At 44.1% G+C, this 27,673-nt stretch overlaps 1 protein-coding gene across 1 annotated transcript in view; it reads right to left on the reverse strand.

Moving 5' to 3' along the window:
• Window positions 1-27,673, reverse strand: part of PPEF2 (protein phosphatase with EF-hand domain 2) — a 356,454-nt gene that overhangs the window by 139,690 nt on the left and 189,091 nt on the right. Inside the window, exons 4-8 of the mRNA XM_085643039.1 lie at window positions 19,241-19,300; window positions 14,134-14,261; window positions 3,304-3,361; window positions 1,667-1,842; window positions 918-1,032 (exon numbers count right to left, since the gene is read on the reverse strand). Of these exons, the coding sequence (XP_085499165.1) occupies window positions 918-1,032; window positions 1,667-1,842; window positions 3,304-3,361; window positions 14,134-14,261; window positions 19,241-19,300 (537 nt within the window). The remainder of the gene's footprint in view (window positions 1-917; window positions 1,033-1,666; window positions 1,843-3,303; window positions 3,362-14,133; window positions 14,262-19,240; window positions 19,301-27,673) is intronic.

Consider the following 27,673-nt stretch of genomic DNA (forward strand, 5'->3'; position numbering starts at 1 on the left):
TGTGAAACATCTCCTAGAGAGTAGGCTAGGCGACACCATTAGTGACTTTGGCACTGCAACATGTTCCATGTTAGAGTGCTTGCCACTTGGTAAGCAAAGCAATGTTGACAAGCAATTCAGGAACTTTCGTTTTACAATGTATGAGAAATGGCTTGTAACGATGCATAGAAGTGTCCCTTCACCAACACTGGCATTTGAAGTCATAGAAACCTCACTGTCGTACTCTGTACAAGTTCTAGATCCCTTCCGTAAAGGGGAATTTTCTCTGTAGTTTCAAAAGTGTTGCTTCATTTTTGACCGCTTCAATAACTCTGAGGGCATAAGCACCCAGTTCAACACAAATGTTCCCGAACCTGCCAAGAGAATCGCAATCTTTAAGTGCACCACTATTGGCATGGAAAGTTATGTCAAAGGCCAGAGTTAGCAAATTGTGTACTGGCTGTTTTGGCGTTGCTCATCTCAAGTGCCAATGTTGAGAGGGCCTTTTCACAGAAAAAAGTTTTCATGGGAAGTAAAAGGTGAGTGCACCTGACCAAAGACTCACTGAAGAAGTATTGTATGGTGCACTACAATAAGTTTGATGTGTAAAAATGTATTTGGATCTCATATACACTGTACGTACCCTGTCTATATACCATTGACTATCAGTGAAGAAAGAAAGCAATATTAAAAGCAAAACTTTCCATAAACACCAGAAAAACACTGTTTCTGTTGAGAATTCACAAAAATAGAAACTGAAAACAGGAAAGCCTAATCATCATCAACGGGATTTTTTCTCAGCAGCTTCCAAGCCCTACAGACAAAATATGGCAGCACATCCGAACATAACAACTCACATCATTACCACAAGATGCAGTCACACAATGGAGGTCTCAACTGGAAATAGCTTTTTGAAGTTCTCATTGACTCATGCTCACCACAGACGGTAATATCCTTGCTGTAGCAAGTGGTTATGCGCTTGATGTTCGGCAGCTGCTTGAGGTGCCTCCTGGTCTCATGTAGAAGCTTCAAAACGTAGTGAGCATGGAGCTGCTACTGGGAGAGAGAGCAAGAATGAATTAGAGGAAACAGCACTGTTGCGAGATATCTTGGCCACATCAGTCACTAAAGCCTTTAAATACTGAAGCCTTCATTATGAGTTGGCTGGAGAGGTATGCCTGGGGATCCCTGGCTGATTTAGAGTTGGCGGATGATCCCTCACCGGAAACTACTGAGTATTGGAATCAATGCTCAGTTATAGCGTGTGCATTTTTGCACCCTGTAAAACCACCCTGTAGGTCCACATACATTTTCTAAGTGCTCAGAGCAGGTAGAAATGACCCCAGTAAAGTCTCTAGAACAGGGGATCCCTATGCCTTAAAGGTCCTGTATTGCTAAGTCCACATTCTTCTCCTCATCTCGGGGACTGTATCTCATAGTGCCCGGATTCAGGGGTGGAGACACGATATGGATCTGTAATTCTAAGGCGCCTTGATACCTTCGGGTTTAGTCTGCGCGTTATAAGTTGCATAATAAATAAATAAATAAATATATGTCCACCTGCTTCATTCCAAACAACTAGTAATAGGGCCTTAACTTGATGATGAGTACAGATATTTGGAAACTCAAGAATACAATAGTCACAACCGAGTAAAAATGTTGGTAAACATCACTTTTTGACCCTTACTTGTTTCTGTTTGAAGGCCTCCACTAAGGCGGCTGCATGGGCAGGCATGACCGGGAAGGCGAGATGAGGTCCTGTGTAGGAGTCCGGCACCTCGATGGACTCGTACTCGCAGTACTTCTCCAGCTCATTGTCCTTGTAGCTTTCTTCTTCTGTGAACATACGACAGATGAAGTCCCCTGGTGAAGGCCAAACAAGAGGGTTACCATGGGTTCCATGGGGGTCTGTCCTTTTAAGAACAGACAGAGAAATGTCTGCACTTTAAGTGCATGGGCAGGACAAACGGGGAATCTAGTGCATCGAAGTACTCAAAATAGGGTTACGGGGTACAAGGGCTTTATCTTTGATACCCATGAAACGTTTCGAGAGATGAGGTTGAGGAGAGAGGTAAGGCAGGTTGAATTGTATATATATGTGTTATGAACTTCTCTACCCCAGCACTTAATTTGTGCCAGTGGTTGCAGGTGGTGGGCACCGACGCTCACTTTTGGGAACAGGACTTACTTTTCATCATCAGACTTTGACCCAGAGCAAGAGAGAGAAAGGCAGAAAATTGAGAAAAAAGGGGAAAGTTGCAGAAGAACAGGTACAAAGGGGGAGCAAGCAAAATAGAGGTTAACATGGAGCTTGGAAAACCCGGAATTTGGAAGTGTTGGCACAAATTAAAATCGTTAGGACCCTTGCTTATTTGTTTTTCACAAACTAAGTTCCAGTTAGTGGTTTGGAAAGAATATAAATTATTTCACTAGAAAAGCATATTTTGACTCTTGTAAAGGAACCTCCAATTTCCACTAGGTCACCACAATCAAGGCTGTACACGTTACTGACACCCAGAGAAAATGAGGTGGCGTGAGGAAACAAAATGAGATGACAGGTAAGCGATGGATTATTAATAATTGGAAACCTGCTAAGCCTCAAAGAGGGCTGTGGATGAGATTGCACCTGGACAACAGAGTAGGACCAGATAAAGTTTCTATGCCGGGCTAGCATAATCTTACCATTCTGCGACTGCAGTGTTTTCCGCATAATTATTGATAAACAACACTTGCCACACAAAGTACTATCTGCACCAAAGACCACAACCAAAGAAATGGAGATTGGGGCAGATTTAATGTCTCATTGATAACTACAGAAGCACTCTACAGAGCACACACATTTTAGAAATAATGATCCTTGCTTAATAAAACATAGTGAAGTGGTGTTTCGTTGCCCAACTATGAGGGCAAATAAACAGGGCTAAACTTTAATTTACTTAAGAGTTCCTATTACAAAAGGCTCTCTGTGTGCCACTGCAGACCAAAACATATGGGTATCTGTAATAGATGTAAAAAAGCAGAGTGTGTGTAAAGCTTTAAAAAAAGGTTTCAAATGGCGGTCATAGTTGCAAAGCTAACTTTGGTACAGCAACGAGATGCTGGTCCTTATCAAATCCTTTTCCAGGTGTGTGAGGAGTTGAGGAACCTTTGCTCTCTGTACAGACAGACAGCTTTAACACGAAACAGACTGTCCATGTTCCACGTCAGCACTAGGTTTTGAACATCCCAAAGTATTCAGAGAAGGGGCTGGACAATCTGCTACATGCTTTTACATGTTCATGCCGGCTTGGTCACGGTGCTCCACTGAAAAAGACTCTAACTTACTTTCTTTGCTGTTGCTAGGTGTGAAGTGGTCCATAAGATAGTTGAAAAAATCATACAGCTGCAAAAGAAAAACAATAATAGTTTAGCATTAGGAAAACTGGCTGGTCTCTAATCTAGAAAAGCCCAGCTGTGCCCAAAGCCTGGCAGGCTGAACGCAGTGCCACACAGCCAGGCTGCACTCCTAGGCCATTCTCAAGATATTCACTATTTATTTTTATTACAAAGGAGCGATCCGATGGAACATTAACGGAGATAAGTGTCCATTAACACTCAGAACACAGGGCATGTTTACAAAAAAAGTTGGAGCGCGCTGTTACGCCAAATTTGGCAACACTGCGCTCTGACATTTTTAAAGCACAGGGATGTGCCGTATTCACAAGAATGCAGCATAACCCTGCATTTCCCCAAGTGCTGGTGCAAAAAAGTTATCTAGCGCCAGTGCAGACACCCTGCCGCCATGTTGCAAGGGTGCCTGCTGTGCAGGGGTGATTGTTTATGTGCAGGAAGGGACACCTTCATGCACATGAGCAATCAATAATGGTGATTTGCTCTTTCTAGGGCAGCCCACATGGAAAGAGCAAAAAACGAGGAGAATTGTTACAATTAATCCGCATATCGCCATTCTAAGACCAGGTATTACCTGGCCTTAGTTTCTGGCGCTGCCCCAGGCTTGTAAATCTGGGGCAGTGTCAAAAAGCAATGGGTGTTGCGGTGGAACGCCCACTGCAACACCCACTGCACTCCCCTTTGCTACAGCGGACTGCTGCAGAAATAGGCATATTTACAAGGTGGCATTAAGCCATGTTAAACGGCTTATCACCACCTTGTAAATATGGGGAATGGTGCAACACCACTGGATCGTTGAAAAAAGTTCACCCCTGTGGAGAAATGTGCTTGTAAATATGCCCCACAGTTATCTGGGTGTGCAATCTTACTGAGAGGGTAAACACAACTTCATGAAACGTTAGCATGGACATTCCCATACCTTTTGTTATAAAAGTGTAGCTGAACTTAAAGTATGCACTGTATCTCAATGCATCAGTCGTGTTTTGTTTATTGCTTTGTTTTTTATACTGTTGTTGCACTTTTGCAGTTTTTGGGACTTCAGTCAACCAAATGACCTAATATCTCCGTGGTGGTGAAGTAGGCGTGTCGAAATAAGTAGTAACATTTCCTGCTGCCTGCATATAATGTTAAAAAGTACAAATAGATTGCAGTGAGTTTGAAACTCAAAACATTTACAGTGACAGCTATAAAATCGTATGGGTAAAGCGGAGAGTATCTTATCTGGCTAACGTCCCTATTCAAGTGTACAGAACCTCTCGAGTAACTACTTTCAACCATCAACCTGTCGTAATGCAACGTATTTTGCTTGTTTCTGTTATAAAACAAAAGTTTCTTTTTGGAAGAAAACACACATAACCAACGTTCAGGGCATCATGGACAGTTAGATGGAGCAAACGTTCCTGCATAATTTGGAGAATCTTCCAAATTCACAGTTCTTATGTCTCAGAAATCATTGAGCTGGTGAACCATCACCCCAGGGCTGCTAGGTTCATGGCAATACCTCTGCCCTGTTTAGGGTGTGGCCAATGTCACTGTCTTTCCCTGATGGGTCCAACAAGAAAGCACTTAAGGAACCAAACAAATAGTGGGACCACATGTAGGGAGAAAAGTCCCCGTATGTATTGGACGTTGGGGCATATTATCAAGAACGGCGATAAAATTATCGCCGCTTTAGCAACAGGAAACTGTGTAATTTTTGTTATTTGTGTTAGATACCCTTCTCAGATGAAATCTTTTTAACTTTGTAGTACTATTTTAATAAAGTCAACATATCAGTGCATTCATTGTAAGTTTCTGTACCAACACGTAGACGACTGGTATCCTACAGTGATACCCTTGATTGAGTGTGGAAGAGTTGTTGGATGTATGGTAGTTGTGTCTGTGATAGAATATTGTGTAATGATTTTTTAAGTATTCCCAGAGGACGCTCACTCTAGAAAGAGAGCAGTCTGCCTTAGAGAACTTTGGGGCGATTGCCCGGACGGTGCAGGTCAGGAGATCACCTGTGCCTATCAGTAGGGGTAGTTACGTTTTCTCTAAGGAGGAGAAAGCCGCTGTGCAAAAGGCTGATGAAAGGCCGCAAGAAAACCCACATTATTTAGAGAAAACAAGAGTGACCCATAAGTCCTTGTTGACTGGGTTTGCTTAGGAGCAAAAAACAATGTTCACAAGGAACTCCTTTACCAAAAACATACAAGTTCATCAAGAAAGAATAACTTGCTTGAATGAATCAAAAGACATAAACAGTCAAAATGAGACCTTATTTAACTTGGGTCAAGGCAACAATACCAACTTTTTAAAATATATTTTATTAGAATTTTTAAAAAAAGCCGGCTCGAGAAACTTTCAAAGTAGTGCTCACTTCAGCCGAAGTGAGTAAGGTTGAATTTAATAGTCACAATAATGATCACAAACGGTATTTCCTAAAGTACGAAGTATTTACATTTATGAAGAATTCATATGTGATTTGGTGAGCCCCAGTGAAGTGACCATAACCTAACGTGGTGAAAAACTTTAAGTGAAAAGGGATGGGTAGAACCGGTTATTGGTAGTAGTCAAAAGGAGGAGCTTTACACAGTATACAATATTTGGGTTTTTTAGGCTCTCTCTTTCGTTAAAGTCGATGACATTTCAACCCTCTCTTGACATGTGGTCTCTTCAGGAAAGCAATTCTGGGGATATTGTCAGCACAATGAGTGCCAGGCGTGAAACCTTCCGGGGTAATTCTGGTAGTACAAGAATGGTACCAGGGTTCAATGAAGGCTAGGTAATTAATATGCCGTTGCTTTGGATGGTTTCCATGAGGGGTTACCTGTACAGCAACCTTGTCCGGGCTCAATGGGTTTGATGCCCTCGTTTGTTGAGTAGAGTAGCTCTTGTTACTGTAAGGAATCTGGTCAGGGTAAGGTGACGAGTAAGTCAATTACTCGAGTTCTGTCACAAAGTTTACATCAGGCAGCGGTGCGCGTCTGAAATCCGTCCGTAGCTCAGAAGCCTCCTGTAGGGTTTTACAATGGGTTATAAATCGCCGTCAGGAGCCAAACACTGCAAATACGGCAAACAAGCATTGGCATAGCCAATAGGTCTCGCCTTTGGGACCTTATAAGTGTTTAGCCATGCAACAGTTGCGTAACTAAATACTTATAAGGTCCCAAAAGCGAGACCTATTGGCAATGCAAAGCGGCCGTGGGGCCGCGAAAGTGAAAGTGATCGCGATCCGATCGCGATCAAACATCAAAGTGGCCGAAAGTGAAAGTAATCGCGGTAAAACGAGGCGCGCACGCCCGCGCACATGTAACAAATCGAATTGGCCGCACACTGCTCGTCACACCAGCAAGTAGCCCCAAGGAACTCTGGTAGATGTAGTGGCGACGGCGAGTACGCCTATGCCACAGTGTTAGAAAAGAAGTATGTGTCGCATTAGCCATCCCTGGACACGTGTTTCGAGGTAGTTGCCTCTCGTCAGCAGGGAGCAGGTCAGTGTAAAGGGGTGCCGCGTGGACTGCCAAAATGTAATTAAAACAGGTAAAGTACCTCTCATGGCGTGCAGGTGCAGGTCCAGAGCTCGTCAGCCCGAATAGCTCAAGGGAGCCTTTATGTAACAAATCGAATTGGCCGCACACTGCTCGTCACACCAGCAAGTAGCCCCAAGGAACTCTGGTAGATGTAGTGGCGACGGCGAGTACGCCTATGCCACAGTGTTAGAAAAGAAGTATGTGTCGCATTAGCCATCCCTGGACACGTGTTTCGAGGTAGTTGCCTCTCGTCAGCAGGGAGCAGGTCAGTGTAAAGGGGTGCCGCGTGGACTGCCAAAATGTAATTAAAACAGGTAAAGTACCTCTCATGGCGCGCAGGTGCAGGTCCAGAGCTCGTCAGCCCGAATAGCTCAAGGGAGCCTTTATGTAACAAATCGAATTGGCCGCACACTGCTCGTCACACCAGCAAGTAGCCCCAAGGAACTCTGGTAGATGTAGTGGCGACGGCGAGTACGCCTATGCCACAGTGTTAGAAAAGAAGTATGTGTCGCATTAGCCATCCCTGGACACGTGTTTCGAGGTAGTTGCCTCTCGTCAGCAGGGAGCAGGTCAGTGTAAAGGGGTGCCGCGTGGACTGCCAAAATGTAATTAAAACAGGTAAAGTACCTCTCATGGCGCGCAGGTGCAGGTCCAGAGCTCGTCAGCCCGAATAGCTCAAGGGAGCCTTTATGTAACAAATCGAATTGGCCGCACACTGCTCGTCACACCAGCAAGTAGCCCCAAGGAACTCTGGTAGATGTAGTGGCGACGGCGAGTACGCCTATGCCACAGTGTTAGAAAAGAAGTATGTGTCGCATTAGCCATCCCTGGACACGTGTTTCGAGGTAGTTGCCTCTCGTCAGCAGGGAGCAGGTCAGTGTAAAGGGGTGCCGCGTGGACTGCCAAAATGTAATTAAAACAGGTAAAGTACCTCTCATGGCGCGCAGGTGCAGGTCCAGAGCTCGTCAGCCCGAATAGCTCAAGGGAGCCTTTATGTAACAAATCGAATTGGCCGCACACTGCTCGTCACACCAGCAAGTAGCCCCAAGGAACTCTGGTAGATGTAGTGGCGACGGCGAGTACGCCTATGCCACAGTGTTAGAAAAGAAGTATGTGTCGCATTAGCCATCCCTGGACACGTGTTTCGAGGTAGTTGCCTCTCGTCAGCAGGGAGCAGGTCAGTGTAAAGGGGTGCCGCGTGGATTGCCAAAATGTAATTAAAACAGGTAAAGTACCTCTCATGGCGCGCAGGTGCAGGTCCAGAGCTCGTCAGCCCGAATAGCTCAAGGGAGCCTTTATGTAACAAATCGAATTGGCCGCACACTGCTCGTCACACCAGCAAGTAGCCCCAAGGAACTCTGGTAGATGTAGTGGCGACGGCGAGTACGCCTATGCCACAGTGTTAGAAAAGAAGTATGTGTCGCATTAGCCATCCCTGGACACGTGTTTCGAGGTAGTTGCCTCTCGTCAGCAGGGAGCAGGTCAGTGTAAAGGGGTGCCGCGTGGACTGCCAAAATGTAATTAAAACAGGTAAAGTACCTCTCATGGCGCGCAGGTGCAGGTCCAGAGCTCGTCAGCCCGAATAGCTCAAGGGAGCCTTTATGTAACAAATCGAATTGGCCGCACACTGCTCGTCACACCAGCAAGTAGCCCCAAGGAACTCTGGTAGATGTAGTGGCGACGGCGAGTACGCCTATGCCACAGTGTTAGAAAAGAAGTATGTGTCGCATTAGCCATCCCGCGCACATGCACTGTAGCTCTAGGCTGGCCTGGTAGCACTTTTTGGAGCCCTCTCAATAAGTCTCGCCAGACCAGCGCATGCGCTGGGTCAGGCGAGACCTAAAAACTGACTGAGTAGCTGTGCCTGACATATCTGAAGATCGAACTGGAACTAGAGGCACTTGCAGACACAAAGAAATCCACAATGCAATTGTGCTAGGCCTCCCAGGGAGCCCGTTTTGCATTGTGACCTACCAGCGAACTGTGGGGTTAGCCCACTTTTGTTCAAGAATTTCCCAATGGTAGAAATGGTAAAACACCCAAAATAAATTGAATCTCAGCCTTGGAGTGCCACTGTGCATATGCCTTGCATCTGGTGTGAGGGGGCCCCAGACCCACAACCTCCTTACCTGCTCTCTGCACTGATGAAAGGAACAAAATGCTGGCAGAGCAGGCATGCTAGGAAGAAGAGACAGCGTGGTCTTCCCTGCCTGGCACCAGGAAACAGAATGCCGGATGGCCAACAAAACCACTGTAGGAAATGTGTGGCTGCCCCAATTAGTCAGCAGCGCCCACATCAAGGAAACATACACAGTGGTGGCCATAGACGAAAGGAACAAAATGGAAGGACGAAATGGCTCTGAGACCCCCTGGACCTGTGGAACACCTCATAAATCTATGCAGCAAGGAGAAATAAATCTGCATACCTTAGTGGGGGTCCCATGTCTATATTAAACTTTGCTTTGGGGGCCTGAAGTTAATTTTTTGCAGCCAACTTAGTTTGAGGGAGCATCATTGCATTCCCATAAACACCCCCGTTGCAGGGAATCAGAATCAGAATCAGGTAGTTGACCACAGAATCATTAATGCTCTTCAAAATTCTGAAGGGGACACGGATTTGTCTCAGCCGGTTTGCAAGGACTCAACATCCATCTATAACGGGTCCAAGCCACTGCTAGCACTTACACAGGAATCAGCTTAGACTGTGCTGTGCGGCGTGGAAGATTCATTACAAACTCACTTACAAAAAAGCCTTTTTGAATGAACTAAGAACTTGCCTGCTCACTCCTCTGTTGTTTTATACAAACGTTATATACGGCTCTCTTAAAATTTTAATTTTTGCACACAACTTACACCATCCATAAGTAAATTGCAAAAGGGTATGTTTCAACAATAAGACAATAGCACGACAGCACTTTGGAATAAATCTCAGGTATTAGTCTATTTTTACTGTCACACTGACTATTTGCACAAGGAAATGTTTTAAAATGTTGTGGAAAAAGCAACTTATTTTATAACATTTTTTTAACTGTTTTGATACTACGCACTGTTAACAAATGTTATATTGTCATGGTTTTAATTAACTACACAATAAAATTAATCTGATTCTGATTCTGATTCCGTTGCAGGGAGATATTGTGTTCTTAAGTCTCCCAGGAAAGAAGAAACGATGTCCTGGAAAGACAGGGCACTCACTGATCTTGATCATTTAGTAAAAAGCATGTCTCCTATGTCATGTTCATGCCTATAGGCTGTTATTGTTAAAGGCTGGACGTCTTTCCTATTTGATTGGAACTACCTAACAAAGTCAGTAGACATGCGTTTTTAATACTGATAAGCTGCATATTATTTCTTTAATTGGCCCATTTAGGGTTATTGCAATTTTCAATGGTTAGTGTTGGGTGGTGCACAGATTGTCATATAGTACCTCAGAGATCATGATAATAGGCTGGCTTTAGGGGATTAGTTTCCCACCGTAAAATTGTTTAAGGGTATATGATTTTCACCCTGGTTATTCTGGAGGTCCCTTTAGGAGGAGTAGCAATTTGTAATTGCACCTGCAATATAGTAAATATTTGTAGTTTTGTGTGCAGTATTTAGATGTGTGAGTTATAAAGTACTTTTCTTTAAAAAAGTAAAAACAATGCCTGCATAAGGATTCATTGAGTACACATACCGCAGCTATGAAGCATGCAAAATATATGACAGTGTCCACTGAATGTCTGGACATCCCCAAAAATAAACATATGCACCACAGCCTTCCCCAATACATCTTGTGCATATACAGTAATATTCATCTTTGTCCTCATACAAAAGAATGTTGGTAAGATGTGTACTTAGTATTGAAACCCACTGGACTGATTGAATGTTTAGGAAGATCATTAAAGTGCAATTATCGTATTTGGTGTAAGAATGGCTAGATGTGGACTACAGAGTTAAAGTGTAGGAAGTGTGCTTTGGCAAATAAGTCCACTGCAGCGCAAACATAAAGACCATGGTTTACAAAAGTGTCATGCAATGAAGCACAGCACCCAAAGGTACTGCGCTGCGTTGAGGGACAGGGAGGGAGCAGAGGATTGCCATATCTACAGAGATATAGCTCTCTCCTCCCCTCTCCCTAATGCTGGCGCAGAAGTTTTCTGCCGAGTGCCACACACACCTATGTGCCATAGTGCAAAGGTGAGTAATTGAGTCTAGCATTTGTTCTGTACAAAATACTATGACTAGACAAGTTTTAAAACTTTTCCTACTCAGCCGCGGTCCGTGCAGGTAAAAGCGGTGGGGCAGTGGGGCCGGGTAAGGGGGGTTTTCGAGGGACAATGCTGAGGGAACATTATTTATTTATTTAATTTTCCTCTGCATCGTCCCTCGAAATTCCCCCTTACCCCGCCCCACCGCCCCACCGCTGTAACCTGCACGGACCACGGCTGATCCTACTGTGTATGTGTGCTGTACAGTGCAGTACATATGCAAAGCCAGAAAAGAATAGAGAAATTAAAACATTTCCCCTTTTAACCCATGGTTTCCAGCAGCATTATTCTTTGACGCAAAACCCTGTCTACTAATGTTAGTAAATAGGGTTTTGCATCAAAAAACATGGGTGGTTGAATGGGGAAGCCATGTATCATCCATTTAACCCCCCCCCGTTGACCCTAAGTAACGCAAAGCAGCGCTTCGCTCAAGTTTGCGTTACTTTTCCTCACAAACCTACGCAAATACGAATTTGCGTTGGTTTGTAAATCTGCAAAAAGGTTTTCCATCGGGTTTGCGTTAAAAAATTAATGCAAACCTAACGCAAAACCTTTGCAAATCTTGGCCTATGAGTGATCCCTATGTCCACTCTCCATGCAAACCTACTAGAGATTTTAACACAGGACTAGCACAAATATATACTTTGCGTATACCTTTATAAGTTGTGATTATTCTAAACTAAATTCTACCTTTCATGAAGAAGTTAAATAGGTAGCACCAAAAGGAATAACAAAAAACACCACCAAGAAAAGAAAATAATAAAAAAAAAACATGTATCAGAACCTTAAGAGATATAAATATCAAAAAGATTATAAGAGACTGATCAATCAAGCCAACTTGCAAATTTGCATTGGGCAATTTGCACTTGCATATGTGTGAGAGCACCTTTCCTGCTAGCAGGTCTCGATTCACATCCCCTAAGTGTGTTTAGGGAAGAGGGCTTGATTGGCAGTGTAAGTCTGAGCAGCAGTCTGACGACCCATGCATAAGAAATCACAATAAGTGTCCTTCATCCCTTATTGTTGATTCTATCTTCTGAGCCAGTAAGGGGAGAGAGATCTGGACCCAAGGACATCAGCACCCCTCCAGATCCTTACGTTTGTGATTGGAGAGCCCTTTTCCCTGGATTGGAGTAGATGGGCAATCCTGGTTAATTTCAAGGGGCTTGGGGCTCGCTGCTGGTATGTCAGCACCAGTCCTCCCAAGTGCATTATGGTATTTGTAGTTCGTTGTAGCATTTGTACTCACAGTTGCAGGTATTTGCCATCCAATACAGGCACAGCCATCCTGATTAATGCTATTGATTACTTTTTACACCCCAAATATGGGGTAGAACAATAATCATGTATAAATACTTATCCCTGCTTTTCTCACCGTTGTGCATTGAGCTTTCCTACCATGAGTACACCACCATCGTCTGAGTGGCACAGACTAAGTGAGGCCAAGGTTAGGGCTGAACCAGACACTTCCATTTGTACACAAGGGATGCTCCTGCTTCTGGACCCACCACACACGTGGATACATCCCCTTTGTAAATATATCACATATCCTGTTTGCGTGTTGGCCGCTCTGATTGCACGCGTACAGCTTAATTTTGGGAACTGTACTTCAGGAATCAGGACGTACACAAAAAGTGTATGTATTTTTTTACTCTATGAGTTCGTATGCCTTCTAAATGCCAAGAACAAAAAAGTGTGACTGCAGCTCAGAATATCTAGGTCTGCTTTTTCAAAAGAAGTGAAAGGCTGAGATTAAAAAAAGAAATGATGGCAGCGAGACTTTATATGGGATAGATTCCTTTTGAAATGACAGTCGCATGTGACTGATGTTAGAGCTCATTTTTTGTTCAGTTAAATTATGAGACTAATAAGACAATGGGCTTCCATGAAAAATATACAACCACGATTGCCCAGGGAGAGGCCTGGGGGAGGGAACCAGAGGCACGGGGTACTAGGAGCAGGCAGCCTCCAACATATAATGTTTAGCACAAATGGGGCCCCTTCCAGTTAAGAGACCAAGGCGCTAAAGTGTTAGTTTGTGAGTGCAGGCATCTCACTAAAAGTGAGACTGGTCTCACACACCACCTGGTGTCATGCTTCATCATTGACCAGTCCTCGCCCTCTAAAAACTTGGTTTGATAGAGGGCGGGCATACACCTGACGACAGGGATGCACTTCTAAACTAAGTGGGGGCCCTTTTAAGAAAAAAGTGAGGTTAAAAAGCCATTATAGATGTCAAATCAATGTTAATGTAACTGGCATCTATATGGTATTTAAGTGAACGGTGTGTTGGGGATTTTATTGTCCCCCCACTGTGGTGAGTGTGGTCGACATGTTTTTGCCAGTTGGCATTCACCAGGACCTAAAAGGAAACAGAGCGGGCTCCACTCTTACCAGACTTTGGTGAGAGGGTTCCACTGCGTGGGGTGGCCTATGTCACATTCCACTGTGATGTGGCTTGTGTATTCAAGCCCTAGAATAGGGGACAAATTGCCCCATATATGTGCTTCCCTGTCGTCAGGTGTATGCCCGCCCTTTATCAAACCAAGTTTTTAGAGGGCGAGGGCTGGTCAATGATGAAGCATGACACCAGGTGGTGTGTGAGACCAGTCTTTAACTTTTAGTGAGATGCCTGCACTCACAAACTAACACTTTAGCGCCTTGGTCTCTTAACTGGGAGCGGCCCCATTTGTGCTAAACAACCTTCCATGAAAAATAACATCAGGTTCGGCACAGTAACATGGTACGCTGGAAAATTACCAATGACAGCATTTGACATTAGGCAGACACACGTATTGTATGAAAACAATCAATATATTGAATTGCATCTGCAATCTAATGGAATTTTCTTGTAAGAAATGTGGAACAAATGAGATGCTGGTGAAATTGGAGAGTTTAGGTTTTTACTGATAATATAGCAACCAGATCAATACAATATAAAGCTTTGAGTTAGGAGGAAATCATTCCAATTCGCTTGTTCTTCATGCTCCCTATAGTACCTTGGTCTGGTCTTGCTCTCCTGTGTATTCGATGGACTGGAAGATGGTCCAGGTGCACCTCCGGCGTACTTCCAGCTGGGCAATGTAACGACGGTACCATCCTTGAATCAGGACTGCTGACTTGAAAGCTATCGCATGAAACAAAAGCAAAAATAAAAATAAAAAAACTTTTCACAAGGACATGTAGAGTCTTCCCCAGCCCGGAAGCATGTAAATGAATGTGCATCGCAAGGAGCTCTGCAACAGATGTCTATATTCTCCAACATACGATCACACACTGCACTCATTCCATCATAACTTTTATAACCACACCTTAACACCTCCCAAAAGACTATGTTATTATTGTTCAGAGTCTGCAAGGGTCCTAGCACGCATATTACCAAAGACATTACATCTCCCCTTTTGTTAAATAAAAAGTACAGACAACATTAGCATTACATTTCCTAAATGAGTCGCAGAGGCACTCGCACTGGTCTGCCAGGTCGGGTGATATGAGGTAGTTGTGACGCACCTTGATCAGGCACCACTGACATGAGCTCAGATGTTTGATCTGGACATTCAGGCAGGCTCAACTTGTTCATGATCTCATGAGCTGATGAACATTAAGGTAGATGTTTAAAATATGATGAGTACAGTGTGATGGCATTTCTGGGTCGATGCACCATCACCATGTGTCCTTTGCATGTTAGACTCTTCAACGGGTCAACAGAAAACGGAATGTCTGTTTTCTGCTTTCGTTTTTGTTTGACTGGCACCCAGCACCCTTTATCGTGGGTGCATCGGTGCTGATCAGGATAAGCTTTCATTTTGTACTTCTGAGAACTGTCAGTGACACAAACCTTATCAGCATTCATCGATCGGTCTGATGTCCACTGTGGAAGTTCCATTCTGATGGCTCTCCCAAATAGCAAGGTGGCAGGACTCTCAACAGTTGTGGAATGAAAAGTTGATTGATAGGCACGAAGGGCTTGACACAGGGCTTGGCTTAGATTGATTCCCTCCATTGATGCTCGCTCAATTACCCTCTTTAGGGTGACCATAAATTGTTCAACAGCACCATTGGCTTGGGGCCAGAGAGGCATACTCTTTTGATGCTTGATATTGAGTCGAACAAGAAACTCCTTGAACTCTCTGCTATTGAATGGCGGGCTGTTGTCAGATTTGAGAATAGCAGGGATGCCCCATGCTGAAAAGATGTGCTGAAAAGATGTCATCAAGCCTCTCAATTAGTTTGTCATGGGTTTTCGATAATAAGTCTTCCACCAAAGGAAAGCGTGAATATTCATCAAAGACTACAATGAGATGATGTCCTTTTTCTAGAGGCCAAAAAGAATCGCCTGCAGCTCTCTCCCAAGCATGCGCAGAAAGATCAGACATTGTCAGTGGATGCTGTGTCACCTTGGGGGATAAACAATTACACAGGTGGCACGCTTTCAACTATTTCTCAGCTCATTCATCCAGACGAGGAAACCACATTCAGTCTCTAAGGGCTTTTTTTGGTGGCTACAATGACACAATGTCCTTCATGTGCTTGCTCAATGACTTTCTGTCTCAGGGTCTCAGGTATGACGATTCTTGATTCTCTCAATATGATAACCTCTTAAGTGATAGATAGCTCTCCGTGGACATCATCAGCAAAAGGTCAAATACTTTTTTTCCAAGATTGTGTTGTGATGAGGTCTTTGATGATAAGCATGTGTTTATCTGAGTTGGTAACAGCAATAATTTGTTCAATTGATAGAGCTGTTGGCATTCTGGACCTCACAATAAAATTAAGGTACTCTTCAACTACTTTGTATGTTGAACTATGGTGAAGTAGTGGCACTCGTGAAAAGTAATCTGCTGGGTTTTGGTCTTTCCCTGGCTTGTGTAGGTTCACATAGTCGTAATCTTGCAGTCGCAAACCCCACCTCTTGATGCAAGGGGGCATTTTAGCTTTTGGGTTTCCAAAGATAGTGAGCAACGCCTGGCAGTCCGTGAAATGTTTGCTGTATAAAAACACATGAAAATGTTTCCAGGCCCACTCTACAGCCAGACTCTCCTTCTCTGGCTGCAAGAAGGCCCGTTCTTTTTCAGACAGGATTGTACTGGTATATGGCACAATGTGTGTCTAGGCAGTCATATGGCCATTGTGTTGAACAAATATTGCCCCCATTTCCATCAGGCTCGCATCTACTGTGATCTCAGCATGTAACTTGGGGTTACAATTAGCCATTTCAGTCGCATCCTCAATCACATGTTTTATTTCCTTAAAAATGTGGTCACATTCAGGAGCCCACTGGAATGGGATGTTCCGCTATGTTGAGTCTTGCAATGGGGCACTCACTGTATCAAAGTCACAAACGTACCTTGAGCAATAAATGACCATGTCGAAGAAGGACCGCAGCATAGTTATATCTTTTGGGGGGCAAAGCTGATTGTCCACACCCTAATTTAAGGGAGTGGCCAGAGTTTACACCTGGATTTCAGCTACAGTGTTATGTGCATCAAAGGGATAATCCCAGACTCCCAGTCCTACACTTTATGATTGTCTTATCAGCCCCATTTCCCTTCCTAAAATGTGTCCAGGCCCCTTCTTTGTGATCTATGTTGGACCTGGCCCTTTTGCAGGTTTATCCCCAAACCTTTTTCAATATTCCTACTATTTTTTCTGACATGTTCTGCTTGGCTCTAAGACTCTGGGCACTTTACCACTGCAAACCAGTGCTAAAGTGCATATGATCTCTGTGTAAATTGTATTGGTGATTGGTTTATCCATGATAGGAATATTTGATTTACTAGTTAAGTCGCTAGTAAAGTGCATCAGGTGTGCTCAGGGTCTGTAAATCAAATGCTAGCAGTGGGCCTGCAGCACTGATTGTGCCACCCACATTAGTTGCCCTGAAAAGGTAACTCAGACCTGCCACTGCAGTGTCTATGTGAGCAGCTTAAACTGCCATGTTGACCTGGTAAGTGCAGCCACTTTCCAAGCCCAAACCTTCCCTTTTACTACATGTAAGGCACCCCTAAGGGTGTTAGTTGTTGACTTACCTCCTTTTATCCATATTCCGGTGTTTACTACCCCCCACCCCGCCTCACCGCCCCACTGAACTCCCTCCACGGGCAGCTACTGGTGACAATGTTTGTTGGTGCCCCTCAATGACCACCTCCGTCATGGATTTCCTCACTACCATCCTTTAACAGTGCCCTTAAAGTCTCCATAACCACTCTCTTTCACTCTTTCAAATGCATTTAATTTGTTTTATAGTGCCAAACATACCAGTGTAAGGTGTCTGAGCACTTTACATCACACACATATTACACAGAGACAATCAATCATATGTGTGTAAATCAGCTTACAGGAAATGTCACATTAGCCAGAGGACTACAAGATGTAGTCCATACTGGTAGACAGAATAGTTTAAGAGAGCTTGGTCTTGAGAAGCACAAACTCAGAATGTAAAAAGTAACACCATGGTTGGGGGTTCTCTTTAATAATAAGAATTGATTTCTACTCAAATGAACCCATTTGGCAACAGCAGGATAATGAATGATAACACCCAAACCTATACCTTGCAGTTTTCGTGCCGCTCTTTGATGACAGTTAATTGCTCACTGATCTACATTAGGATTTAAACTTATAAACTGCAAGTAACAGTAGGATCTGATAAAAAAAAAGTGATCCACTGACCTATTTACATTAATTTCACTTTGTGATCTGCATGGTACACGTTACTAACCATTGCAAACTCCACGAAGATACTGCACACATGCCAGTTGCACTGCAGTGGCAATTCACAACCACCTCTACAAATCCAATACGATGCAACTGTTCAATGCTTGACACAAGATCTGAGCAAGTAGTAGAGAAATCCAGACTTGAGAAGACTGATTTTAGACGAACAAAGGCAGCCATCATAGTAATAAGCCTCTCAGGCAATGATGCTTCCTTGAACCTTCACCTTCCTCAAAATCATCATAACTTTTGCCAAGGGGTTGAGTGCTGCCCTCGAGAAACTTAAGTGCTATTATTAAGGATGGCATCATAGAGATTTCGATGCTATGGTTGGTTCATCTGCTTCTCTCTAGCCCCCTTTTATTTTTGTCTCTCCACCCTGGTGCCTCTTTCCCTCATTATTGATAATATATATCTTACTTAATGTTTAGTGATCTGTCATAGCACTCAACGTTGCTCTGTATCGGATCATTTTTATTTTAGCTTGCTCTTCTTAGAACCTTATAGTAGAATTGCTACACACGTGTTTGCCAGTTTGGCCTGCTGAGAACTGCCACTGAGTTTCTGCTTTGGAAAACTGGCAGTGATGCTCAGAGAAGTGCTGCACACTTTTACCATGTAATGTCCGTGGGAGGTTGCTTCCCATCAGGCGCGCAACACCCATTGGACTCAAAGGGCTTCAGCCCCCCCCCCCCCCCCCCTCGTGTGCGGCAGCCCGGGATGAGACACCTTCCGGGGCAAAAAAGCAGCCGCACCCGAGCACTTCACAGGTCTTTAAAAGACCATTTGCATGTTAATGAGGCCTCGCTGTTGTTTCACCCCTTCTAAGAGCCCCTGCAGCTCCACTCTGTCAATTGCTTAAAGTTCAGCCCCCCCCCCCGAAATTTTTGCTCAGCCCCCCCCCCCCCCCCGGAATTTGGCTCTAGTTGCGCCTCTGCTTCCCATAAAGTGGGAGAATATTGAAGAAAGTACTAAAGTGCGGCTGAAGCAAAGGGAATGAAACAGAGGTGGGCGTTCTTTCACTGGCAGGGGGTCCTTTGAGGGAAAGCACTTCATCAGCTTTGGCTTCACGCAGAGTCCTTTACAGTCCCCTGCAAATAGGGACACCGAGGCAGCTACTGGTCAGTGTTAAGAAGCCCACTAATCCACAAAAGTGAGAAGCTTGAAATTCGGAAGCAGCATTGAACTCTATAGCTTCACAAATGTGGCGAACTAGCACCCACGTTCTTCAACATGAGAACGCTTAGCTTGGACTATAATTCGGGTTCTTCGCCTCTCTTCCTTGGGTGTATGAGGACTATGATACAAAGCACGAGACCTCTCTTGCATCCAAAAGTCCCTCCACCCTCGGTGACGTAAGAGCGTGCGCACAGTTCTGACTTCATATATTACCTGTACCAGCTCCAGATCCGCCTACAGCTCCAGGTCCACCTCCAGCACCAGGGACTAGATCTATTTATAAAACAAAGGCCACATTTATTAATTTCAATAGCAACATGGCGCAGTACAATTTTACTATCCTACCTAAATATTTTTCTGGGAGGTGTAATGCAGCTGCTATTTCTAAAAGGCTGCTATGGTGTCTTCCATGCCTTATCAACAGTGGCGGAACAAAGCCCCCCCCCCCCCCGCAGTGGGAGTGGGGGGGGGGATGGGCAGAGCTCCAGGGGGGGGGGGCCTTAGCACAGTACCCTAGCCTGAGAGCTCCTGAGTGAATCTGTAGCCCCCCTCCCATGTACTTTGCAGGGGACCCCTGAAGTTTTGTTTCGCCACTGCTTACCACGCTCAGGACTCTGTTGACGTTCTTTAAACTACTGTTAGCTGTATGATGCTGCAGCAATGGGCAGCCCACTCTGTCTGTTTTTCTCTTCTGCCTATTTTGCAGCAACAAAGGGAAGAGGGCATTGCATGGCCTCAGCTCTTCTGCTGCTCATTCACTGTGTGTGCTACTAACTGCAGTGGCAGATTGGAGGAAGGACAATATGGCTTCTCCTCTCTGTAGAAGAGGATGCGCGGCACCAGACGGAAGATCTTACTCCTGATCTCTTCCCTTAGGGGCTTTGAGGGAAAAGGAGGCAAATGAAGAGACCACTGTGCTCCCATTCTGTTACCAAGGGATGCAGCAGGTGGATGGGGGTGTTGTGGGTTGCAACTGTGAGTGAAGAATACGCTTCAAAGTGACTAAAAACCAAGCATTTCTCAAAGTGTATTGGTCTAGCTTTAATGCGCCAACGCTTGGAGCATAAAACAGGTAATACAAATGAGGCGCATGTATGGAAGGAACAGAAAGATGAAGGCTGCAGATAGGCTGCTAAGATCAATGAAAAACATCAGAAAGCCAAACAAGGCACTCTGAAGACAATGGTGAGCTGAGAACCCAAACATAAGTTTCTATGATATTCAGTGGGTAATAGATGGGTTCAATGGCCTGTGTGGTCTAGCAATGGGGGGAATATATTCTTCAGGGACAGCAAGGCTGGTGTAATGAGCAGTGAAAAGTGAAAGCTTTTAAAGCCCTTCATTGGCTGCCAATACATCAAAGGGTTTTGTTTAAAATCCTCTTGCTCACTTTTAGAGCTTATAGAGCCTTAGGCCCAAAATATCTGGCTTACAGATTCACCCATTACACCACCGTTCGGACCCTGAGATCCTCATCTGTCAATCTTTTCAAACCTCCTACCTTTAGTTGTAAGACCAAAGGTTGCAAATCCTTTGCTGTCCTGGGGACCAGGGCCTGGAATCAACTCCCCAGTCATCTAAGATTCATTGACTCTGAATCTCTCTTCAGGAAACATCTGAAAACTTGGATCTTCACAACCTCTGATTCATTATGCCACACACTTATTTGGTGAGCCTATGTTTCTCTTCGACTCCTGCTGTTATGAATTCTGTCTTTTTGCGCTTAGCACAAGGATGCTCATTGTGGAGTGACAGCTGCGCTTTAAAATTGCAATATTCATTCATTCATTCAAAAGCTCTGAGTGCTGACAAAAAAAAGTGCCTGATGGCTTAGGGCCATCTGAAATTTAGTTGTGCTAGCAGAGAGCGGTAAATGGTCTCTTATATCAATAGAAGCGTGATCAGCAGTCACATAGAGTAGCACATAGGCTCTTAGGGGTGAGGCTGGGCAAATCAAACTGAGGACTTGCAAAAATATCTGATCATCTCAGAGGGCCATTAAAAGGCTGAAAAATAATTGCAAGAGCTCTTTGGGTCAGATGGGGTCTTAGAACTGGCAAGGGGTGGGTTGGGAGGATTCTGAGAGACAGTGTGAACTGACAAGGGGGTTCTGAGAGCCAATGGCATTGGCTTAGGGGCTATGGACTAGCAAGGGGGTTAGCTGAACTAGTGGCACTGACCTACAATCTTTAAGAGCTGTTGGTAGTGGTCAGAGAGATGGTGTGTGTACCAAGTGTTGATATTGGGGCTGTGAGAAAGAGAAGAGATGGTCATCACAGGAGGTCATTGTCTCTTAGCAGCAATGTGAGGGGCTGTAAGCCAAACAGGGTAATGGTCTGAAGGACAGTGGTGGGGATTCTGGGAGAGGCCATCCAGTATGGCTTGAGGGATTATAGAACTGCCAGAGGTATTATGGAGGTGGCTCATTCAGGTGGTATAAGACCTGGATGTCGTGAGTGGAGGGAGGTGGTGAGAGCATGCCTGAATTTGGTTTGAGGGCCATCCTAAGAGTAAGGGGGAGGACAGAGTGCATAGGTTGGGCTCTGAGGCTTGGCAGAGGTGCTCTAAGAGCTGGACCGAGGTAGAGGTCATGATAGCATTGGCCAGATGATCTAAGATTCAGAAGGGGAGAATGAAGAAACAGCAGGCAGTGTTACTGGGGTCAGAACGGTTGGCGGAGAGTCTGTAATGGCCTTTTAATAAGGGGGTTTGGATGGGTTCTTTTTTAGAAGAAGGCATAAAAATTGTTGTGATGGAGTTGTGGAATGAAATGGGTGTGGATGAAGGAAGTTTGACTAGGTGCTTGGAGCATGGGCTAGACTTTGCAGAGGGACTGAATTGGACTGTTTAATAAAGGAATTTAAACAATGTTGAGACTGAAATGCCCACTGCATAGTTTATGGGGTGCATCTCAGCCATGTGTGCCCTACTGTTTGCAAAACCGGTATCCTGACTATTATATCAGCCTTGTAACAACATTAACCTAGTGTATGCGTTGGCCCTTTTTTGGAAATGCAAGGTCCACAACCTGTTCTGTAACCTGGAGTAGCACATCAAGCGTGTGTCCTTATAACGGAAATGTGATTACTGTCTATGTCCTGGGTTCTTCACAAGAAGTGGTGGGAGCATCATATTGTGGTTTGGCAGTTATTCGTTTTGTCCAAACCTTTTTTTCAGTGTCAAAGAACATTGCAGTCTGCTGAAATAGCCTGTAGTGAGTTCCACTTTATTGTGACGTGCGACCCTTATGCTGCCAATTCTTGTTGGCGTTGAATGTGTACATTTGCAGTGGATGAATAGCAGATATGTAGTAGTACAACTTTGTGTGTGGATAAAGTTTGAGTACTTGGACCACTAGGATGCATTTTGGATAGCCCCTGGTTCAGCGTGGTACTTGATGGAGAGTTGATACAGCTTCCCCATACAGTGTATTGGCTGAATTCCTGTGTGGAGGGTGGAGGCCCAAATAATAAAGTAAGGGAGGATGGAGAAATGGCCACCTGTACAAATTCTATTAGGTCCCAAAGTGGTCCTAACTTTACTACTCCTAAACTGCGAAAAATCCTAACTTTAAGACTTTCGGTATTCACAGAAGGCATTTAGGAGTCCTAAAGTTAGGAGTCCTAACTTTACTACTCCTAAACTGAGAAAAATCCTAACTTTAAGAATTTCGGTATTCACAGAAGGTATTTAGGAGTCCTAAAGTTAGGACTCCTAACTTCTGTGAATACCGAAATGAGTAAGTGCCTTCTGTGAATACCAAAATGAGTAAGTGCCTTCTGTGAATACCAAAATGGTAGTAAGTTTAGGATTTTGTCTTAAGTTAGTTCTGTGAATCGGACCCTTAAAGAGCAGTAATAGTATCAACATTTTTGAGAAAGTATTTTCATTATTTTATTACCTAATAGCGTCTGCCATGATAAGGTACAAGCTGCTGGGAACTGGTGGAGCAACTGAGTAAGTCTCTGTGAGATATGCAAGCAATGTAATTGATTTGGAACCAGGCTAGTTTCCTACTCATTGCATTCTTTGTATGTCTATATTGTGCCCGAGCCATGGGGAGGTTACTGTTGGTCAGAAAGTACCACTTCCTGCTGTTGAAGGTACAAATAATTGAAGCACATTTCAAACCCTTCTGCATGATACTAAATGTTTTCCACATCGGCCACACAATATCAATCATGTACAATAAACTAGTTTTCTTTTAGTCGATGACCCAGAAATGCTTTGGGGCCTGGTCAGTGGTGAAAAACACAGTACAAATCTTACAATGTAAAGCAGTACAATTCAGGAGAAGTGCTTCTTCCTTTTTTGTCTAAGTGTTCCTGGATTCTGAAGACAAGAGTGACTGGTCAGACGAGTATGGACAGGTCAAGGTTGTTTTGTTGATTCCAGTAAAGACAGCCCTCTCCATCTGGTCTAATTTCCTCTGAGACCAATAACAACATAGGACAAAGGAGGTAAGTAGTTCTCAGTAGAGCAGCTTTTCCTCATCCACCAGCTACAATTGGTTTCAGGGAAGTGGGCTTAGAAAGGAGTATGTGCAGGCTAGCATGTCCACCATGGACTAAGACAGCCTGCTATGGGAGGACCACCAACTTGAGGAGCATGCACCTGGTTCAAATGTACCCGACTATCCACCAGTATCAATAAACCACACATACTGAGTTTCCATATTTGACTAAGGCAAGAAACTATGCTGGGTGAATCGGGACAGCCAATAGCCAATCTCACCACACCGACACAGGTTGAAGGTCTTGTGGACATGCAACATTGATTTGCTGCCTCTAGTGCCTGTGACTGTATGGGCTGGAGTGATGGGCCAGTAGCCATTCTCACTCAGAATGGGTACAATTTGAGCGTCTGTGAATCATCAGAGCCCTGACAAACGGAAAAGCAAGAGAATGGAGCACTTGCAGAGGGCTCTCGCGATTGCTCAGTTCACTGGGAGGGGAGCATAGGAATAGGCAGAATTACTGACAGGTTAGGCTGTAACAGGATTTCCAAGCCATGCCATTAATTTAGTTAAAGGTTTGTGATCTTGGGAGGGCAATGACATAATCAATGAAACTATCATACTTCTTTACAACCACCAACTTTCATGATGATTATTCTGACAAGATTTCAAATGTTTCTTTAAGTTTCCACAATACATACTTTCTTAATACCAGAAGTGCCACAACACGGGAGTAGAGATGGACAAACCATTTTATTTTTTGTCAATTGGACACAGAAAGTGGCCTGTTGAAAGACTGCATGCATCTTATTTACATGCAAAAAATATAAGAGGTGCTGAGGCTCAACCGCAGCACAACCTTGTTAAACTTGTTGACTCTGTAGTCTGTAGTACTGGCTGTAGGAATTCAGTGCTACACCACTTGTTAAAAAAATCTGCATAGTATTTAGCCACAGGAAAATCAATGTCCGTGAGTTTGGAATATTGAATGTGTGAACAGGTCTATGAAGTCAGTCAGTGCATTGAGACTGCCTTTAAATAATCACATATTTGGAAATCAGATTGCGGAGGATATATCCTTGATCCACTGTCCTTAATATGTCTTTTTAAAAGAAATAGACTCAAGTGAGAATACCATTATCAGCCACACATTTACTTAGTCATATTAAATAGTTACTTACCAAACATAGCTACGAAGGCCTCTTACAAAACATTTTAACTGATATTTGATCAGAAACATAGATAACTTTTTTGTTAGTTGCTCTTCCTTCTGTCAAGAGACTGAACTGAAGTCTATACTGCTTTGGTGACATCCAGAAGGGGCATTGTGCAATTGTCATGCAGTTGTTGTGCAATTGATTCTATTTTGAAAAGATATCTCTATATACAGGCTTTTCAGTTCTGGTCTTTGCTTTTACAAATCATTGTTACCTGGGGCCAAATTATACAAAGTGCCCCAGGGGCACAAGGAGCATTTGCTCCCGCTTTGAGTGCCCCCGGGGCACTTTGGTATTACAGAAGGGGCCGTAGACACTTGTGCATCCCCTTCTGTAATAAAGATAGCGCTGATGCACATCTAGTGCCAGCGCTATCATCAGAGGGCTTTCCCTCATTTACATGGGGGCGTGGCCCCATGCAAATGAGGGAATCTCTTTCCCTCTGTGCCCACGCCATATTATTGATGCAAGCGCAGAGTCAAATAAGCTGTCAGGAGGCACACTGATGGCAGCCCTCTGAAGGCGGCCATACGGCTGAAGTCACTCACTGCACCTGCATGCAAGAGGATTTCTCACCCTTCTTAAAGTGCAGACGGGTTGTCGCCTTCACTGTGAAACACAGAGCTGCTGCTTCAGAGCTGCTCCCTGTTTCACTTGAATGCACTGCCCCCTGGGCAGAGTTTGCGGCTGCCCTAGGAGCAGCACATTTAATGCAATACAGTGCACTCTCCTTGTTTACGCAAGGCACCCCTTTTGAAAGGTGTGCCTGGTGCTAACCAGTGGCAGGTCCTCCGCTAAGGCGGAGGAGCGTTGCCCCACTGCCTTGAAGTAGGAAAAGAAAGGAAAAAATAAAATGATAATAACTTAATGTTATTATTATTTTATGTTGTCATCCTGCTGTGGCAGCTTTGTATAAGGGGGCGGGGCTGCAGATGTTTTCGTCTGATTTGTTTAATTGAACTGAATCAGAATTACAAATTCCAGACAGCACTAATTTGATGCATGAAAACTTAGAGTAGAATAAGCAGTCACCTGAAACATAGAGCCTTGAGGCAATCCTATCAGGCCCAGGTACATCCCATGACTTTGGGAGTAAGATCGAGTACATAGCTGTAGAAGACTAAACAACTTCACCTAGTCTTGCGAATGATCTAATCTTCTACATAATTAGCCATCTCTTCCGGGAAACTTAAAGAAACAGGAGCATTTGTGAAGTATGTGACAGCTACAGAATCGAACCCACAAGCCATTATTTCTTGACACTTGGAATAATGGAGCAGGATTCTGTGCCAAGTCTTTTAAATTAATCTGGAAATATTCAAACGTTCTCTTCCATGTCAATTGGGACCTTTAAACCTATGAGTTAGTGTTGTTTGGGTGCAAATTGTATTTAAGCCAGTTTTTCCATTAGGAAATAGGTGTCATTTGTGCTCACTCCTTGTATGCAGTTCACTCTGGTGGTGTCTGTGGAAATCTGCACAAGTCCAGGCTTCTCCAACAAGTAGCTCCTGAGCTACTGACAGCTCTCCAGCTACCCGTGAGTAGCTCTCCTGTTTGCATCCCAGCCTACTAAATTAGAAGTGTTTGCTTGGTTGAATTAATATAGGTGTACCAAAATTGAGAAGCGTGTATATGAGATGAATATGTATTTAATTTCAGAACGGCTGATATTTTGAGGACAAATGGATTTTCAAAATATACTTAAAGCTGTTATTTGAGTGATAAATCATGCAGCTATGGAAAGACTTATTATTATTATTACCTTGGGCCAGGGGCATTGAAACTATGGCTGTCCTGTTTTACTCATGCAGAGGCCTTTCAAATTGTTGGTAATTGTGCTTGGGATGGCCACTTCTGTAATCTTGACTAACGTGGCCACTATTGCAAAACAAAAATATTACCTCGGGATGCTTTTCATTGATCTTATTACAGAGAATATTAGTGACCGCTGGTTTAGACAGCATTCCAGTAAATAGTTAAGTTTCTCTGCTTTTTGCTTGCCACATTGTACAAACTGCCTCCTATTTAGCCAGTAGGCTTCTGAATAATTGCCCATTGCATCTGCTTGCCCAACAGTATTTAATTTCTGCCTTTCAGTCAGTGTTCAGGTAAATAGTGAAGTTGATTTGCCATTTGCATGCCCAAAGGCAAAATGGTACATAATGTCTTCTATTTTACCAGCAGTCGGGGAAAGACTAAAGTGTCCTGACAATTTGCACCACTGTTGGACAAACAGTGCATAATGTATGCTATGCAGCCATTGGTCGGGTGAATAGTGAACTTCCTTTTCTTGACTGCTGGCAAAACAGTATGTAATGTCTGCCAGTTAAATGGTGAACTTTCCTTTCAATTTGCGTGGCTGCCGGCCAAACATTGCAGAAACCTTACAATTTAGCCACTGTCCGAGTAAATGCCCCGGTTACTTGCCGGTAAACTTCATTACTCCGAGTATAGTCTTCCTTGCCACATTACTAACAAAGTGAGCTTCAGCTCCACATCAGAACCCTCCAAAGCAAAAAAGTCAGCCTCCCATACCTCCCATCCCTTCCCAATATGGCTGACTTATTACACCCTTGACCTCTATAAGAGGCGGGCCGGCCCAACCCATCAGCCTGAAACTACCAAGCAAAAACATGAAGCCGATAGCAAGACAGGGAGGGAGGGATGGGAACTCATGTGGCGAGGAAGACTATACTTGGAGTAATGAAGATTACCGGTAAGTAACCGGGGCATTAGCTCCTCATTAGTCTTCCTCGCCACATGACTAACAAAGTGAGCGCATACCAAAGCCAAGCGGCTTCATGGAAAATCCACAAGAAACCAACGGACTAGAATGGAATGCCCATGAAAGAGGGCAAACCCAACAGACCAGAGGAGCGGAAGAACCACCCAACAGAGAAGCAACCACGAGCATGAGGAACCAACGGGACAGAAAGACACCGGAAGGGCCGAAAACCCGGCCCCCCCCCCCCC

Source organism: Triturus cristatus, chromosome 2_2, assembly GCF_964204655.1.
Source record: "Triturus cristatus chromosome 2_2, aTriCri1.1, whole genome shotgun sequence".
Lineage (NCBI taxonomy): Eukaryota > Metazoa > Chordata > Amphibia > Caudata > Salamandridae > Triturus > Triturus cristatus.